We start from the raw sequence: 21,159 nt of genomic DNA, 5'->3' as shown, positions 1-21,159 counted from the left end.
TATGTTCAAAATTTGGAGATCTAAATCATTCCCGTTTTTCCAGTATGCAATCCACAAGTTGACATGTTTTGATGCGAACAAACGAACAAACGAACACACGAACAAACACAACCCTACTCTCTCTTATTATATAGATAATAGAACCACACTATTTTTTCTTTCTGTATTGGCTGTACTCTCCTTATAGAACGGAGAGTGGTGAGGTGGTGACATCAATAACCTATTTTAGGGATGACTCTGACCTAGATTTGATACGGGTTAGGGTCACGTCTCCATTAAACGCTATATTTATATTGACATCAATCATAATATAAATTATGTTGAACTTCAAGTCAATGACTTCATCAATTCACTTCATAATATACCAGCTATCAAATAATAATAATCTACTCGTATTTTGCATTAATTTCAGTTTTCCTTAATATCCTTTTCTATTTTTTTCGCGGATGATGGTCTAAATTTGATGTTGTGACCTTCATTGTTGTTAGAAGGTACATCATTTTAACTACAGTATATTCTATAATGCAATTATTTTTACATGAATATCTTGGTACATCTAAATTGGCATATCTAAAAATGTAAATTCAACATTAATCAAATGAAAATACACATTCATGTATCAAACTTTTCTGTAAGTTGTGTAATTCTGTATGATTAAATAAATAAATAAACCTCTATGACCTAACCACACGAAGCATTTTATCAGGCGTTTTCAGAGGAGTCGGCAGGGCAGGAAGTTCTCCGATTGGCTGATTATCAGCTGATTCCAATCCAATCCAACCGGAGAGCTTCCTGCCCTGTGCCTGATAAAACGCTTTGTGTGGCTTTGCCCGTGGACTTGTCTTCTCTACAATAGACGGGCTGTGTTAGGCCAGAATTCTTTATTTATGCGATTTAATATTCAATCACAGTCATTTCTGAATCTGGCCACTAACGGTAAGACATGAACATTTCCTACATGCATGTTTGCATGGCCACCTTTAATACAAGGCGGCGGCCTACGATATTGCAACGTCGCAAGGTAGGCCTAGAATCTAATACATGATTGGTGAAAAAAATCAGCTGGTATTTTTTTTAATCTTTTCCACCAATCATGTATTAGATTCTAGGCCTACACTGCGATGTTGCAATATCGTAGGCCGGGGCCTTGTATTAGAGATGGCTATGATGTTTGTCATGCACACACACACACATTCTCATCATGCAAGTTTCGCCATCAGCGAGAGGTTTCTAACATGGAATTAATAGCTAATAATAATAATTAAACCACTGGAAAATAATAAATTATAATGCTACAAAAATAATTCAACCTCAAATAAAGTGACAAAGAAAAAGTGAACAACAAGAAATCGGAGATACAAAAACCTTGAAAAATATTGCTAGCAGCCTTTCGCTGATGACACAACATGCATGACGAGGATGTGTGTACACACATGTTCAACACACTTGTCATGTCGTTAGTGGCCACCATTTGATAGATTAGGCTCAACTCACACTTCGGCGACTCAGGTCGAGAAGAGACTCGACTCTAGTCGAGAGCATGTGTTTTCAAATGGTGGCGTCGCGGAGACTAGAATCGACTGGTCTGAGTGTCACCATTTGGAAACATATGCTCTCGACTAGAGTCGAGTCTCTTCTCGACCTGAGTCGCCGAAGTGTGAGTTGAGCCTAACAGTGTACACCTCACGTGCTGTTTTTATATAGCTGGTTTATTCAGTAACAGATTTGAAATTTTAAGAAAATGATCAAATTATGAACTGAGAATAAGAAGTATAGAGAACGTGATTGGTAGAAGGAGTTCTTCTCACCTCTCTTAGATCTTTTCAGAAGGAATCCATTAGCGTCCATAACTATCCTATTGAGTTGCGTTCTTGCCTCTTGTAATCTTCTCTCAAGGAAAAGACTCAAATCACCATTCATCTCGGAGCAATCACTTATTCCAACGAGAATTGATGCACTCATGAGAAGCAAACAATAAATGGAGAGATCCTAGAAAATTGTAATACAATAATTATTGACTAATATAAATCGGTTTTGGAATCAATTAATATAGAATCAGTTTCAATGATAGATTGAAGAACATATTTGTAAAATAATTTCTTCAATTAATCTCAGATTTTTATGGTTTATTGTAAGATCTCATGATTTTTATTGTTTATTAGTAACTATTACAGTAATCAATACTTGGTCACTGATTATTTTTCAATCACAAATGTGTAACCATAGAGAAAATATAGAATAAGAAGATATCTCATTATATAGGGCGTTTATGTTTCAAATTTCACTCAAGCCGATAGTCCTAGTAGTTCTTCTCCGAAAAGCTTTATGACACCGGTAGCTTCTCATACTGTGCCGTCTTTACACTCTCATGTCCGGTTGCAGAGTTGTCACATATCAAGTTAAAAACAGGCAGTTAACTCATTTACAAAGCCATAAATTCACATTCCATTGCACAGATGTCAAAGTAAACTATAGCTCCCTTAAAACGAAAAAGGCCAATTAGACACATGGTTTCGTTGCACAGTCGTAAGAAAGAGCTTATTTATGCCTCCAATAGCTAAAAATGGTCTGTTAAGTTATGGGCCCGAAGTCGTGCTGTTAAATCCAATATCTACTCCCGCAAAATGAATTTTAGAGGTTGTGATAGCTTTTTTGAAAGATGTTTACCATCTGTATGAAAGTTTTGTTTGTTCAAGTAATGTTTTTTTAAGTTGTTTATAACCTCCAAATCGCTAAATATAGTGAGAAATCTCGCCAAAAGCCAAGAGTCGCCATATTGTTTATCAATTTTACGTGAAGTCTTTTAGGTCTGTTCACAGTGATGTCGATTGAAACTTTCCTCGACGCCAAGCCATTGGTTTTATAGAAACATGTACGGAAAAAAGTGAATAGAGCTGCAGTGTGACTTATGTGTGATGCTAATTCGAGATATAGCTAAATGGGCTTCGGCAAACGACTGTGCAACGACCAACCATTTATGTCAGAGATTTCAAACTATGTCTCACATAGCTATGTTTGATTTTATCTAACGACTCTGCAACCGGGCATCATCCTAACAAAACAGTAATAATAGACAGTAGTAGACGTTAATCGGCTTGATCTAACAAGATATCGGCTAGAAAGTTGAAACATAAACTACCTATACCATGGGATATCTTCCTATGCTATCTTTACTCTATGATGATTCTCAAATCGATGATAAAATATATGATTTTTATGATTTATCAATAACCATTATTTTAATCTATACCAAGTCACTGAATCTTCTTCAATCAAAGAAAACGGTACAACTATGAACAAGCGCTGAAGTACAAACAACCTAGCCTATCAAAAGATACTATGTGAAAATAGTTAATTCATTTATTTACATTAAGTACAAAATAACACTCGAGGAGGAACAACAATTCTAATCCCAATCCTGTTCCTATGTCGATTTATACAACACAGTAAAAAATATAGATTCTATGAGTTACATTTTGAATTAAACGATTTCATCATCATCATCATCATCATCGTCATGGATTAGGCTTTTCAAGCCTGTTCCGGCGTCCATCTCTTCCTCGGTCTACCAATACTTCTTCTGCCTATTGGCTTGTGGAGTAGGGCATTCAATGGGAAACGGTCTTCAGGCATTCTAAGGACATAAAGGACATGATCTGACCACTTATTTCTATATGTTTTTATCAAACTCAACACTGGTTGGACATCACATTCTCTTCTTATATTTTCATTCCGAATCCGATCCTCACTTGTGCATCCTTTGACTTGTCTAAGGAAACACATCTCTGCTGACTGTATTCTTGATTCAAGCTTCCTTGTCAGCACCCTTGCTTCACTTCCGTAAGTCAAAGTGGGTATCGCCATGGCTCTATGAAATTTGATCAAGGTGTTCTTCCGGGCTCAAACCTTTAAGGGATCGAGTGATTGCTCCGCATACCAGGTTGAATTTTGATATCTTTTTTTGGACATCCTGGTCGTAATCATATGTGATGTCGCAGCCTAAATATTTGAAATTTGAAATCTGCTCCAGAATCCTGTCTCCTAATACTATTTTTGATCGTATCGGCCACTTGCCATTAAAAGCCATGATTTTCGTTTTGATTGCCGAAATTTTCATTTTAAAAAGTTCGCTTATTAGGTTGAGCTTATGCATTGCAATTTGTAGCTTGTCCTCAGATTCCTGTATGATTACTGTGTCGTCCGTAAACATTAAATGGTTCATATGAGTGCGAGTAAGAGAAATACCCTTGTCAACGCGTTGCTGCCACACATGCATAAGCTCAAAAACATACATATTGAAGAGGGCAGGTGAAATTGGGCATCCCTGTTTTACTCCTTTATTTGTCAGTATTTCTCTGGACACTAGATAACAAGATAACTGTAATCGAATTGAGTAATTTACACTAGATAACAAGAAAATCAAATCGAAAACAATCAGATTTTATATTTAGTTTTGAACAAGTCATGTGTGATGAATATAAACAAAAAGTTCAAAAATTTGAATGAACTGGACGATTTGAAGACTAGAAACCACACGCACTATTCAATTTCGCTACAGTTGATATTAATGATGAGTCCATAAAATAAAGGTAGTATTATATCAAATTTTATAAGGTATATCTTCAGACTAACTCATTAAAACTTGAGTCCATAACTTCAGAATACCCTGTTTTACTGTTCCAGCATTAGTATATCTGTAGTATTTCATTATACACTAGTATTTCTGTGAACAGTAGACCTCACGCAGTTTTCTCATCCACAAGTATCTGATGACACATATACTAGTTGATTCACTTGAATCACAATAATTCACAGTTGAATCATAATTTACTCTTAAAAACTGTTATTCGTTTTCTCCAAGATCAAAAACTTACTTATGTTAGTAAACTCAGTTCGCGTTTGAATTTGTATCCCATATGATAATCTATCCAGTTCCATTATAATATTTCCATCTGATAAAAATATTTCTCAACTATTTCAAAAACAATTTTTTCAAATCAAGGATATTATATTATAATTCCTTCAGAATTATTTAGTTCATTCAACCATTTTTTTTTTTATTTTCAATCACCCATTAAATTTGTTTTTCAAATGTGAGAATATTGATACTGATGGGCTGTGTATTGATTAGTATTGATTATTATTGATTAATATTGATCTGTGTGATGCATGCAATGAATGCACTTGTCAGCTGATTGATTATGAATAATTCTGTAGTCTGATTGATCCTATCTTCAAAGTAGATGATATATGGAGATATCAGAGTATGGAGGAATTCCTTTTCTTTTCATATTATCCTTAAAATGCAGAATTTCAAAAAAACTTTGTGTGTACATCGACGCGCAGTTGAAAAAGGAATATATCTGCCAAATCTAATTGAATTCTATCAACGCGTTTGGCCGTAATCGCGTTACACACAGACAGACAAAAGAAAACCCGAGTTGAAACATGGACCTCACTACGTTCGGTCAATTATTATCATTATTATTATTATATTTTTGTTGTGTGACGCCACAAATTCTGAGCGGTGCTCAAGTGGCATACAACATGTCATTTTTAGAATGGAGTCACATGAATGCTCTAAAACACTCCTCAATGGTATAAGGACAAGCCTCTACCAGTGTCCTAATTATCTTTGAAACAAATAACTTATAGCTGCTACACAGCCTTATATCCTCGAGAATGCAATTAAAACTCAATTACAAATGCAATTAAACCTCAATTAAAAATGCAATTAAACATCATATCATTATTATGTATATGAGCTAGTGAGCCTACGCTAGAATTATCAAGTTTGTGTAATGATACAGCTTTAATTAAAACATCTGATGATACCCGATTGAAACAATAGATTGTATACTAATGAATAATTTATAACGGAAAAAGGTGACAATATATTGTGTCTATGCCGTAATGTACCCAACTTAGAATGTTAGGAATAGTGTGTAAACAGTAAAATAAACTTATCTATCCGTTCAAATTCAAATTTATTTATACAAAAAAGTATAGTTACAAAATAATATTGTAACAATACAATAAATATACTCCAATCGTGAATGTTTTGTAGAGAAATTCGTTTCAAATAATTTCAGAATAGTCGCCATTTGGATGATTGGTACATAATGTTTTCGATAGAGCTTTTTCACTGAAATAAAAGCTGTACCTTGAAGGGATGATATTATTTCTATTCATTGTTATCTTTGTGAGATATTGTGCATTTCGAATAAATAAATAGCTGTTTATGAATATGTTTGACTTACCATTGTTCCTAAGATCAAGTAACGTGTTCAATTGACTGCAATTGCATACAAAAAGGCCTACAATATACCAGACAACTTAGCACTGAGAAACGATACTGTGATGTCCACTCAATACAGGGCTAAATTAGCTCTTATCGCAATCGACTGAGATTATCAACTCAAGCAACCATTAGCTTATCAGCATTTATCTACAATTTCAACGATTCTGGTGAAGCGTTAAAAATGAGAATTTTATTCAAGAACGTTACATATTTTTACACAATTTCAATAATAACATTCACAATGCAAAGTTTTCAAAATGATACCTCACTATATAATATAATTATAATTATAAAATAAAGATTTTACAGCAGGTGCCTACAAGTAATAAAATACATAAATATGAATCTGGGAGTTTAGGAATTTAGAAAGGAGTATGAGGTATTATGTGGTCTAAGGATGAATAAAATGTTTTATTGATTGATTACACTAGTAGTTCTGTGAACAGTAGACCTCACGAAGTATTATCTTCCACAAGTACCTGATTGAAACTATAGACCTTATACAAATACAGTAATAGACTGGCTTCTCCACACATCTGTGTAATCACTTGTCAGCTGATTCATGAGGAATAATTCTAAAGTCAAATTTTTACTCTAATATTGGCGTATGAACTATGAAGGAGGCTCCTTTTCCTTTTATATTATCCTTGAGATGCAAAATTTCCAAAAACCTTGTGTATACGTCGACGCGCAATTTAAAAAGGAACATACCTGTCAAATTTCATGAAAATCTATTACCGCGTCTCGCCGTAAATGCGCAACATATAAAAATATAAACAAATAAACATTTAAACATTTAAACATTTAACATTTAAACATTTAACATTTAAACATTTAAACATTTAAACTTTAAACATTTAAACATTTAAACATTTAAACATTTAAACATTTAAACATTTAAACATTTAAACATTTAAACATTTAAACATTTAAACATTTAAACATTTAAACATTAAACATTTAAACATTTAAACATTTAAACATTTAAACATTTAAACATTTAAACATTTAAACATTTAAACATTTAAACATTTAAACATTTAAACATTTAAACATTTAAACATTAAACATTTAAACATTTAAACATTTAAACATTTAAACATTTAACATTTAAACATTTAAACATTTAAACATTTAAACATTTAAACATTTAAACATTTAAACATTTAAACATTTAAACATTTAAACATTTAAACATTAAGCGAAATGCCAAACCGTCGACTTGAATCTAGACCTCATTTCGCTCGGTCAAAAAGGAGCATACCTGTAAAATTTCATGAAAATCTATTGCTGCGTTTCGCCGTAAATGCGCAACATATAAACATAAAGAGAAATGCAAAACCGTCGACTTGAATCTTAGATCTCACTTCGCTGGTCAATTATAGTTATTGGTAGGGTTTATGCAGTATATATTTATTACATGACTAGCAGGTAACCCGTGCTTTGCACCGGGAACAATTCTGTGTTGTAGAATGCAATATCCTTATGTCCTGGAAACATCCAAAAATACAATAATTATTTTGTCAACATTGCGAGGATAATATTCATCAGAGTTGAAGTTGAAACTCCTCAGCAAGTGAAGTTAATTTAATTGGTCTCGACCCGCAACCTTTCAATCATGAAGGCGCGTGTTGCCAATTACACTACGTTTTCACCCGTAGTGAGAATCACGTTATAATGACAGTGAAGAGAAAACAGTGTTCCCATTGTCACTGCCTTCATCTAAAGAAGATATCGGGCTGATATCGGTATAAACTTATGTCATATCAAACTTTATTCTCTAACTTTATTCATATTGTTTCCATATTACACATATATGACAGTTACTACAAATTGAAGCAATCATTATACAATAATACCTTATCGTAACACATGTTGTAAGAATCTATTTATATTTCCATATATAATTACGTGACTATATAGTATTGCACAATAATATTCTATTTGTTTCTTATTTTATTGAGGGAATATACCATCATGTATGTGGAAAGAAAAAAAAATATAATAATGTGAACAATAACTGCTCACAAAGTGCTTCATGAAGCCCTTGTCCGTGAGCAGGAGTTGAGGTATAATCGGGAAATAAGAGGAGAAAAAAGTCTACACACACACACACACACACACACACACACACACCACACACACACACACATTCAATCACCATCATCAAGTAATTTTATTGATTGATTGTAGCATTTCCTCTCTTTAAATCTACTTATAATTATTATGAAATGTAGTTCAAGCTGCGAAAAAATGGGAGGAAAAATCACCAGTATAATTTTTGCATCAACATAATTCATGACAAGGGAGGAAAAAATGAATGATCAAAGCTCAAAGCAAAAGTTAAACTTTAACGGATACAGAAGTAACTTCAGTAAAAAGGCCATACTACACTGAAATTAATATTCAATAATGGATTAGATATTAGCACCATGTGTTTCTCGATCAGCTTACTACTTTGAATAAGTGTTCTACTTCTAATGGTGAATGAAGCCATAGCCAACTCTTCGTTTGTTTTAGAAATTTCTTGAGATTCTGTAGTTTTCTGATCTCATCTGGGAGAATATTGAAGAATTTTGGTCCATGAAATAAAAAGCATCTCTGGAAGGTAGTGCTGTTTGGTTTGGGGAGTCTGATTAGCATTCTTGTAGTTTGCCTAGTTATCTGCTGATTTTGTTCAAGATTCCCCGTTTGATTCCTATCCCCACTCATTTTATGAAACAAAGATAAAACTTTCAGTTCATACATGTATCTGAAAGGTAGAATTCCAAAAAACCTGAATATTGGGAAAGTATGCGTCCGTCTATTAGCACCAAACATTATTCTAACAATTGATTTTTGTAGGACTATAAGATTTTTAAAATGAGACATGAAGGTAGATGCATAACATGAGATTCCGTATTCCAGCCTACTATTGAAAAAAGAGAAATACATTATTTGTGTAGTTGAGAAGTTGATATTGTGGTAATTATTCATATTGAATGAAAAAGACTAAGAAATTGTCAAAAAACCACTGATTTATTGATAATTAGAAAGACCGGTTTCGGTTATTACACCATTGTCAATCTCTGATGAACTAGTTTATCATAGAGTTTATCAGAGTTTATAGAGTTTATCAGAGATTGACAATGGTGTAATAACCGAAACCGGTCTTTCTAATTATCAATAAATCAGTGGTTTTTTGACAATTTCTTAGTCTTTTTCATTCAATAGAAATACATTACACAAAGAATATTTACAGGGAAGAATTGACGCAGTTGATAGAAAGTCCTAACCAAGTATAAGAGGTACCCTTTTCATCAACTTTTCATTCATGTTAAAATTAATCAATTATATTTTATCTGTCAATAGAATACAACTTTCAGTAATTGAATAATACATTTTCATAATTGAGATTGAATAGTTTGTTGATTAATCACATTTCTATATTGTTGACCGAGCGAAGTGAGGTCTAAGATTCAAGTCGACGGTTTTGCATTTCTCTTTATGTTTATATTTTTGTTTATATTCATGTTCATACTAGCCGTTAGGCTCGCTTCGCTTGCCATATCCATCTAGCCACTTCCTTCTCTTGGTTATGTTGAGTGAGTAAACGTGTGTTAGTTCGGCTCTGTCTTCTAATATATATATATATATATATATATAATATAAACTCATGTTATTTTAATTATCCACTGCATATTGCTGTATATTACTGAAAGTTGATTACCCTGATCTACTTTCAGCCTACTTCATTTTATTAATCAATAATTTGATCAATTTTCTGTTTTTTTCTCTTAAATATTTATATTAATTAAAGCTTTCACAATATTTCCATTAATAAATAAATCCTTAGTTTAATTAATTAAATTAACGTTTTGGTAGAGAGTTAGTGGGGAGGATATTTTTAATATTCTTTCCGAAGAATGGACATTATATGTCCAAAGCTCCGCCAATTTATGTGGATGCATAACAATATAATTATCTATAGTTATTATATTACAAATTACTTTTTCATATCATACACAGTTTAATAATTATTTTCTTAGTCTATATTATGTAAATTCATCTATAATTTTGCTGTATTGTAAGCTATTGTATATAAGTGTATAAGCCAGTATATATCGTAATCTACATAAATAAAGTACTCAATCAATCAATCTAGCCAGGGGGCTCCGCACCCTGGACCCCCGACTGGATCGTCCAAAAATGATGTAAGCGGGCTCGCTTCGCTCGCCTGCATTTTTCATTTGAGCATGCTTCATTCCATCAGAAAGTCAAAGCTGAGAAAGCGCAAAAAGACACTGGAAAAACGCAGATTTTGGGCGTATCTTTGGCGTTATTTCAAATTCCTTCTAACACAACATTATTACACCCTAGCTTAGCTTCTGTACTAAATTTGAACAATTTCTGTTCATTTGTTCTCGATAAATCTGAGAAAAAGCAAAAAAAAAAAACGCTGGAAAACGCTAATTTTAGGTGTATCTTTGATTTTATTGCAAATTCCTTCTACATTATTACACCCTATCTGAGCTTCTTTACTAAATTTGAACATTTTCTCTTCATTTGTTATCGATAAAGCTGAGAAAACGCTGAAAAAACGCTAATTTTGGGCGTATCTTTGGAAATTTTTCTTAGTGCGCCTCTAAAGGGCCAACTGAATATACCTACCAAATTTGAATGTTTTTGGTCCGGTAGATTTTCTGCGAGTGATCGAGTGAGTCAGTCAGTCAGTGAGTGAGTGAGTGAGTGCCATTTCGCTTATCTCTCTCTATATATATATATATATATATATATATAGATATATATATATATATAATAGATAGATGTTCCGCATTTACAGCGAAACTCAGCAATAGATTTCAATGAAATTTGACATGTATGTTCCTTTTTGAATTTCACGTCCATGTATACATAAGGTTTCTTTAAATTTCGCATTTTAAGGATAATACAAAAGGAAAAAGTCTTATTTGAACGCCAATATTTCCGTACAAATCAGACTTTAGAATTATTCATCATAAATCAGCTGTCGAGTGGATTATAAAATGCATGCAATGAGGCACGCAATTAATATCTCAATGTAACTTGGTAAAAAATCAGCTGTCGAGTGGACTATTGATTGCATGCCACAAAATTTCCATGCAATAACGCACGCGATTAATTCTTAATAACTGAAATAACATAGTATTGTCTCTCGACCTTTATCTGCTTTCAATTCGGGCTGACCTATTGTCAGTATATCTTGAAAGAGATTAGCTTTTGATGTCAGCATTTTTGATACACCAACCCCAACAGCCATTAGCCGTTTTCACTCCGATATCTCGCCGACATGACATACAGACATGATTTACTCTGATGGACAGTATAAGAGGAGTCTGTGGTTCATAACTGCGCGAGGTCTACTGTTCACAGAACTACTAGTTAGAAACGATCTGGCATCTTTGTGGAGCTAGAAAGAATAGTGCTATCTGTTCAGAAAGGATAGCGCTATATGTTTGTCGAATAATAGACAAGGATAGCAACACCAATGTCAATCAAATACTGTCATTATAACGTGGAATTCACTGTAGACCAAGCTATGTTTGGTTGGGCTTCTACTGTTTGAATCTTTAAATCGCAAATTGAATGATTTTTTTTTAACTATTGAATAGAGATTAATTGATTAATAAAATGAAAATGAGCCTATATCCATCTTCGGTAAATTGAGAATCTTCATGTTACATTACAATTAGTTCATTGATTGATTGATTGATTGAGTACTTTATTTATGTAGATTACAATATATACTGGTTTATACACTTATATACAATAGCTTACAATACAGCAAAATTATAGATGAATTGACATAATATAGACTAAGAAAATAATTATTGAACTGTATATGATATGAAAAAGCAGTTTGTAATATAATAACTATAGATAATAATCATATTGTTATGCATCTACATAAATTGGCGGAGCTTTGGACATATCAATGTCCATTCTTCGGAAAGAATATTAAAAATATCCTCCCCACTAACTCTCTACCAAAACGTTAATTTCGTTATTTAAACTAAGGATTTATTTATTAATGGAAATATTGTAAAAGTTTTAATCAATATGAATATTAAAGAGAAAAAAACAGAAAATTGATAGAGTAAAGTAATTATATAGGTAGATAAGATCAAATAATTGATTAATAAAATGAAGTAGGCTTTTCATAAGTGAAGTAGGTATTTTGAAGGCTACTTGATAAATGAAGTAGGTATTCATAAGTGATAACTAGTGACTCCCTGGGTTGGAGAACTCGCTCATGAACTGTTGTATTGTAATCTTTGAAACCCGTAACTTTTAATTATACAGAGTTAGTGAAAATTATGGAAACAGCTAAATATTTATTTTACAAGAATAATTTGACAGTTGTAGGTTTATTGAGGATCCTATATGAAATGAAAAATTACCCTCATATGAATTCATTTTTTTTTAAATGAGAAGGTGGTCAAGTGATACATGATTTCGATACAGACTTCCTAGAGAAAATGATAATCTCATTGATATCTCAACCCGTATCAGTTTGTTTCTGTAAAAGTTGTGTATGTAAATTATGTTGTGTATTAACTAGTTGAAATCATGTATGAGCGTCTGTGTGATATTTTCCAGATAGCCTCAGCTGATGTTATGAATGAATGAATGGAAAAACTGTAGTAATTGCATGCAATGAATTCTTCAGCTGACTACATCACAAAAATTTTTTTCTCATGCAATCTCAATGTTATTTTTATATACTAAAAAAGGACGAACAAGTGAGTCAATTTTGTTGTCCAACGAACTTGACCTGTGTAAAGATTCGAAGAATACGTGTTCAAAATTTGAAGCAGATTGATTTTTTTTGTAAAGTTATTGTAGAACATACAAAAAGATAGACAACGACTTTGGTCTTCAGTAAGTCAAAGTTCTCAATTGATAATGTTACATCATGTGGAAGTTGATTCCTCAAATAATGCGTCATTCCTGTATATTTTAATAAGACAATTACTTTCTTCATAAGATAAACATTAAATCCTCTTTATTATGAAGGTTTGTCAATACTGTATTTATTATACCGTATATGTATAAGCCAATTACTAATGATAAACCTACTCTCATTTTTATAATGGTGGTTTGAGTTTTATTAGGGTGTGGGGGGGGGTTTGAATGGTTGCTGGCCTACCAGACAACAACAAACGACTCCTGCTTGAAAGATATAAATCAATAAATGTGATAGGATGATTGCCTCGAGGATAAGGCGGCTTAGTTCAAGCCTTTGAAGCTTAAAAGACGGGGCACTGCGTTCAGAAACTGCCGAACATGTGTGGATAAAAAAGATCCTTTCTTCTCCTCTATTCAATATTGTCAACAAACAAAAAAGTATAGAATTGGACAGAGAGGTAGATTGGTTTTCACAAGTGTTATAAACGTTTCAATGAAATCCTCACAGCTATCGTCATGTTTGAAGAATTTATGAACTCTCATAATTATAGTACTCGAACTTAAGTACACAATTATAGTACATAATACTCGAACTTCAAGTTCCTCGCATCGAGGAGCATAAGAAGGAAAAGTTGATAACGATTTTCATCTCTCAAAAAATGGGCAAAAAATTTACTAAGAATATTGCGGTTTTTAATATATAAGTGGTCCTATTATCTACTGAACAGGAGAGAATTTTCCAAACCCGTTTGCAGATTCGAGTTCATCACATCAAGGAGCATAAGAAGGAGTAGTAGATGATGTTATTATCTATCCCAAGAAAATGAGGAAAAAATGAACTGACCAATGTGCGTTTTTTAATAATATACTTGAGTGGTCCTATCTACTGGACAAGAGAGAATTTTCCAAATCCGTTTGCAGATTTGAGTTCCTTGCATCAAGGAGTATGGGAAAGCGTCGTGAATAATGTTATTATTTCTCCCAAAGAAATGAGAGAAAATGTACTGGCCAATCTGCGATTTTCATATATTCGAGGGATCATTTCTCTTGAACGGGGAAGAATTTGGCAAACCTGTTTGCAGGTTCGGATTTCTCGCATCGAGGAGCATAAGAAGGCAGATTTCATGATGATTAAATTTCTCCTGAGAAAACGAGAAGGATAATGATCTCACCAATTTGCATTTTCCAATATATTTAAGGGGTCATATCTCTTGAAAAGGAAAGAATTTTGCTAATCTGTTTGTAGATTCAGATTTCTCGCATCGAGGAGCATGAGAAGGCAAAGTTGATATCGATTTGATTTCTCCCGAAAAAATGAGAAAAATAATGTACTGACCAATTTGCATTTCCCACTATAATCAAGAGGTCATATTTATTGAACGGGAAAGAATTTTGCTAATCTCTTTGCATATTCAGATTTCTCGCATCGAGGAGCATAAGAGGGCAGAGTTTATAATAATTCTATCTATCTCGAAAATATGAGAAGAATTATGTTTCGATCAATTTGCGTTCTTCACCATATTCAAAGATTTACAGATTCAAATTTCTCGCATCAAGTAGCATTTGGAGGCAGAGTTGATATCGATTTAATTTCCCTCGTAAGAAATGAGAAAAAAAATGTACTGACCAATTTGCATTTCCCACTATATTCAAGAGGACATATTTCCTGAACGGGAAAGAATTTTGCTAATCTGTTTGCAGATTCAGATTTCCCGCATCGCGAAGCATAAGGAGGCAGAGTTGATATCGATTTAATTTCTCTCAGAAAAATGAGGGGAATAATGTTTTGACCAATTTGCATTTTTCACTATATTTAAGGGTTCATATCTCTTGAACGGGGGAGAATTTTGCTAATCTGTTTGCAGATTCTGATTTCTCGCATCGTGGAGCATAAGAAGACAGAGTTGATAATGATTCTATTTTTCTCGAAAAAATGAGAAAAATAATGTTCTGACCAATTTGCATTTCTCACTATATTTGAGGGTTCATATCTTTTGAACGGGGGAGACTTCTGCTAATCTGTTTGCAGATTCAGATTTCTCGCATTGAGAAGCTTAAGGAGGCTGATTTGATAATGATTTATTTCCTCTCGAAAAAATGAGAAGAATAATGTACTGACCAATTTGTATTTCCCACTATATTTAAGTGGTCATATCTCTGGGATGGGGAAGAATTATACTAATCTGTTTGCAGAATCAGATTTCTCGCATCGAGGAGCATGAGAAGGCAGAGTTGATTATGATTTATTTTCTCCCGAAAAAATGAGAAGAATAATGTAATGACCAATTTGCATTTCCCACTATATTCAAGGGGTCATATCTCTTGAACGGGGAGGAATTTTGCTAATCTGTTTGCAGATTCATATTTCTCGCATCGAGGAGCATAAGGAGGCAAAGTTGATATCGATTTAATCTCTCTCAAAAAATGAGAAGAATAATGTACTGACCAACTTGCATTTCCCACTATATTTAAGTGGTCATATCTCTGGAATGGGGGAGAATTTTGCTAATCTGTTTGCAGATTCATATTTCTCGCATCGAGAGCATAAGGAGGCAAAGTTGATATCGATTTAATCTCTCTCAAAAAATGAGAAGAATAATGTACTGACCAACTTGCATTTCCCACTATATTTAAGTGTTCATATCTCTGGAATAGGGGAGAAGTCTACTAATCTGTTTGCAGATTCAGATTTCTCGCATCGAGGAGCATAAGGAGGCAGAGTTGATATCGATTGGATTTCTCTCGAAAAAATGAGAAGAATAATGTACTCACAAATTCGCATTTCCCACTATATTTAAGAGGTCATATCTCTAGAACTGAAAAGGAATCAGCTAATCTGTTTGCAGATTCAGATTCCTCGCATCGAGTAGCATAAGGAGGCAGAGTTGATATCGATTTTATTTCTCTCGAAAAAATGAGGAGAATAACGTTTTGACCAATTTGCATTTTTCACTATATTTAAGGGTTCATATCTCTTGAACAGGAGAGGATTTTGCTAATCTGTTTGCAGATTCAGATTTCTCGCATCGAGGAGCATGAGAAGGCAGAGTTGATAATGATTTAATTCCCCTCGAAAAAATGAGAAGAATAATGTACTGACCAATTTGCATTTTCCACTATATTGAGGGTTCATATCTCTCGAACAAGGAAAAAGTTTGCAAATCTGTTTGCAGATTCAGATTTCTTGTATCGAGGAGCATGAGAAGGCAGAGTTTATAATGATTTTATCTCTCTCAAAAAATGAGAAGAATTATGTTTCGACCAATTTGCATTTTTCACCATATTTAAGAGGTCATATCTCTTGAACAGGAAAGAATTTCGCTAATCTAATTGCAGTTTCAGATTTTTTCGGATCGAGGAGTATAAGAAGGCAGAGTTGATAATGATTTAATCTCTCTCGGGGAAAATGAGAAGAATAATGTTCTAACCATTTTGCATTTTCCACTAAATTCAAGAGGTCATATCTCTTGAACGGGGAAGAATTTTGCTAATCTGTTTGCAGATTCAGATTTCTTGCATCGAGGAGCATGAGGAGGCAGAGTTTATATCGATTTAATTTCTCTTGAAAAAATGAGAAGAATAATGTACTGACCAATTTGCATTTTCCACTATATTCTTTGACTCATATCTCTTGAACGGGGAGAATTTTAAAAATCTGTCTGCAGATTAAGATTTCTCGCATTGAGGAGCATAAGGAGGCAGAGTTGATATCGATTTAATTTCTACCGAAAAAATGAGAAGAATTATGTTTTGACCAATTTGCATTTTTCACCATATTTAAGGGGTCATATCTCTTGAACGGGAAAGAATTTTGCTAATCTGTTTGCAGATTCATATTTCTCGCATCGAGGAGCATAAGGAGGCAAAGTTGATATCGATTTAATCTCTCAAAAAATGAGAAGAATAATGTACTGACCAACTTGCGTTTCCCACTATATTTAAGTGGTCATATCTCTGGAATGGGGGAGAATTCTACTAATCTGTTTGCAGATTCATATTTCTCGCATCGAGGAGCATAAGGAGGCAGAGTTGATATCGATTTAATTTCTACCGAAAAAATGAGAAGAATAATGTACTGTCCAAATTGCATTTTCCACTATATTCAAGGGGTCATATCTCTGGAATGGGGGAGAATTCTACTAATCTGTTTGTAGAATCAGATTTCTCGCATCAGGGAGCATGAGAAGGCAGAGTTGATAATGATTTTTTTTCTCCCGAAAAAATGAGAAGAATAATGCTATGACCAATTTGCATTTTCCACTATATTTGAGGGGTCATATCTTTTGAACGGGGGAGACTTCTGCTAATCTGTTTGCAGATTCAGATTTCTCGCATTGAGAAGCTTAAGGAGGCTGATTTGATAATGATTCAATTCCTCTCGAAAAAATGAGAAGAATAATGTACTGACCAATTTGCATTTCTCACTATATTTAAGTGGTCATATCTCTGGGATGGGGGAGAATTATACTAATCTGTTTGCAGAATCAGATTTCTCGCATCGAGGAGCATAAGAAGGCAGAGTTGATATCGATTTAATTCCTCTCGAAAAAATGAGATGAATAATGTACTGACCAATTTGCTTTTTCCACTATATTCAAGGGGTCATATCTCTTGAACGGGGAGGAATTTTGCTAATCTGTTTGCAGATTCATATTTCTCGCATCGAGGAGCATAAGGAGGCAAAGTTGATATCGATTTAATCTCTCAAAAAATGAGAAGAATAATGTACTGACCAACTTGCATTTCCCACTATATTTAAGTGGTCATATCTCTGGAATGGGGGAGAATTCTACTAATCTGTCTGCAGATTCAGATTTCTCGCATCGAGGAACATAAGGAGGCAGAGTTGATATCGATTTAATTTCTAACGAAAAAATGAGAAAAATTATGTTTTGACCAATTTGCATTTTCCACTATATTTTAGGGGTCATACCTCTTGGACGGGAAAGAATTCCTCTAATCTGTTTGCAGTTTCAGATTCCACGATTCGAGAAGCATAAGGAGGAAGAGTTGATAATGATTTGATTTCTCCTGATAAAATAAGAAGAATATCGTTCTGACTAATTTGCATTCCCCACTATATTCAAGAGGTCATATCTCTTGAACGGAAAAAAAATCAGCTAATCTGTTTGCAGATTCAGATTCCTCGCATCGAGTAGCATACGGAGGCAGAGTTGATATCGATTTTATTTCTCTCGAAATAATGAGGAGAATAATGTTTTGACCAATTTGCATTTTTCACTATATTTGAGGGTTCATATCTCTTGAACAGGAGAGGATTCTGCTAATCTGTTTGCAGATACAGATTTCTCGCATCGAGGAGCATAAGAAGGCAGAGTTGATATCGATTTAATCCTCTCGAAAAAATGAGAAGAATAATGTATTGACCAAATTGCATATTCCACTATATTGAGGGGTCATATCTCTTGAACGGGAAAGAATTTTGCTAATCTGTTTGCAGATTCAGATTTCTCGCATCGAGGAGCATAAGGAGGCAGAGTTGATATCGATTTAATTTCTCTCGAAAAAATGAAAGGAATAATGTACTGACCATTTGCATTTCCCACTATATTCAAGAGGTCATATCTCTAGAACGGGAAAGAATTCAGCTAATCTGTTTGCAGATTCAGATTTCTCGCATCGAGGAGCATAAGAAGGCAGAGTTGATAATGATTCAATTTCTCTCGAAAAAATGAGAAGAATAATGTTCTGACCAATTTGCATTTTCCACTATATTTAAGGGGTCATATCTCTAGAACGGAAAAGATTTTGCTGATCTGTTTGCAGATTCAGATTTCTGGCATCGGGGAGCATAATAAGGCAGAGTTGATAATGATTTAATTTCTCTCGAAAAAATTAGAATAATAATGTACTGACCAATTTGCATTTTCCACTATATTTCAGGGGTCATATCTCTTGAACGGAGAAGAATTCAGCTAATCTGTTTGCAGATTCAGATTTCTAGCATCGAGGAGCATAAGAAGGCAGAGTTGATATCGATTTAATCTCTCTCGAAAAAATGAGAAGAATAATGTTCTGACCGATTTGCATTTTCCACTATATCAAAGGGTCATATCTCTTGAAAGGGAAGGATTCTGCTAATCTGTTTGAAGATTCAGATTTCTCGTATCGAGGAGCATAATAAGGCAGAGTTTATTATGATTTCATCTATCTTGAAAAAATGAGAAGAATAATGTTCTGACCAATTTGAATTTTCCACTATAGTTGAGGGGTCATATCTCTTGAACTGAAAAGATTTTTGCAAATCAGTTTGCGGATTCAGATTTCTCGCATCGAGGAGCATAACAAGGCAGAGCTGATAATGATTCAATTTCCCTCAAAAAATGAGAAGAATAATGTACTGACAATTTGCATTTTCCACTATATTTGAGGGTTCATATCTCTCGAACGGGAAAGAATTTTGCAAATCTGTTTGCAGATTCAGATTTCTCGCATCGAGGAGCATAAGAAGGCAGAGTTGATATCGATTTAATTTCTCTCGAAAAAATGAGAAGAATAATGTACTGACCAATTTGCATTTTCCACTATATTTAAGGGGTCATCTCTTGAACGGGAGAATATTTCGCTAATCTGTTCGCAGATTCTGATTGCTCGCATGAAGGAGCATGTGAAGGCCTAGTTGATGATGGTTTTCTTCTAAAAAATTGTACTGTTCAATTTGCAATTTTCAATATATTGAAGTGGTTCCATCTCCTGAACAAGGGAGAATTTTGATAATATGTATGAAGATTCGTATTACTCACATCGAAGAGCTGAAGAAGGCAGAGTTGATCATGATATTATTCTTTCCGAAAAAAATTTAAGATAGGCTATTGACCGATTTTTGTTTTCCTCTTATATTTAAGGGGTCACATCCCGTGAACGGGAAATAATTTTGTTCATCTGTTTGCATGTTCGGATTCCTCACATGAGGGAGCATAAGAAGGCAGAGTTGATCATGATATTATTTCTCCCTGAAAAATGAGAAAAATATTGTACTGACCAATTTCCATTTTTATATATATTTGAGGGATCATATTTCCTGAACGGGGAAGAATTTCGCTAATCCGTTTAATGATTCGGATTCCTTGCATCGAGGAGCATAATAAGGCATAGTTGTTAATGATATCATTCCTCCCGAAAAAAATTAGAAAAATAATATATGCTACTGACCAATTTTCGTGTTTGATTTTATCTTTGAAATCATATTTCCTGAACTGGTAAGAATTTTGCTAATCTGTTTGCCGATTCATATTCCTCAAATCAAGGAGCATTAGAAGGCAGAGTTGATGATGTTATTACTTCTCCCAAAAAAAGGTCAATAATGTTCTGACCAATTACTACATTTAAGGGTTCATATCTTCTGAACGGGGGTTAATATTGCTAATCTGTTTGCAGATTCAAGTTCCTAACATCATGGATCATAAGGAGACAGAGTTGATAACGATTCTTTTCCTCCCGAAAAAATAAAAAGAATAATGTTGTAGGCTACTGACCAATTTTCGTTTTCCTTTTATATTTAAGTGGTCATATCTTGTTAACGGGAAAGAATTTTGCTAATCTCTTTGCAGATTCGGATGCCTCGCATCGAGGTGCATAGGAAGACAGATTTGATAATGATATTATTTCTCTTGAGAAAAATAATGCACTGAACAATTTGCATTTTTCAATGTGCAAAAATATTTTTCTTTTGCATTTAATGGGGTCATATATCCTGAATGGGAAAGAATTTCACTAATTCGTTTGCAGATTCGGATTACTCGCATCACGGAGCATAAGAAGGCGGAGTTAATAATGATTAATTTTATTTCCGAAAAGTTAGAAAAATAATATACTGGCTAATTTGCCTTTTCTACTAAATTTAAGGGTCATATCTCCTGAAGTGGAAATAATTTTCCAAATCCTTTTGCAGATTCGAATTCCTCACATCA

General features: G+C 33.7%; 1 protein-coding gene across 3 annotated transcripts in view; it reads right to left on the bottom strand.

Moving 5' to 3' along the window:
- The window catches only part of LOC111044482, a 114,800-nt gene extending 108,414 nt beyond the window's left edge, over positions 1–6,386 (bottom strand). For all 3 annotated transcript variants that reach the window (XM_039442276.1, XM_039442277.1, XM_039442278.1), the window contains exons 1-2: positions 6,261–6,386; positions 1,809–1,989 (exon numbers count right to left, since the gene is read on the bottom strand). In XM_039442276.1, coding sequence (XP_039298210.1) covers positions 1,809–1,989; positions 6,261–6,263 — 184 coding nt within the window. In that variant the 5' untranslated portion in view covers positions 6,264–6,386. The remainder of the gene's footprint in view (positions 1–1,808; positions 1,990–6,260) is intronic.
- Positions 6,387–21,159: the final 14,773 nt, after the last annotated feature.

This window comes from Nilaparvata lugens, chromosome X (genome assembly GCF_014356525.2).
Source record: "Nilaparvata lugens isolate BPH chromosome X, ASM1435652v1, whole genome shotgun sequence".
In the NCBI taxonomy this organism is placed as follows: domain Eukaryota; kingdom Metazoa; phylum Arthropoda; class Insecta; order Hemiptera; family Delphacidae; genus Nilaparvata; species Nilaparvata lugens.
This window is presented reverse-complemented; position numbering and strand designations above follow the sequence as displayed.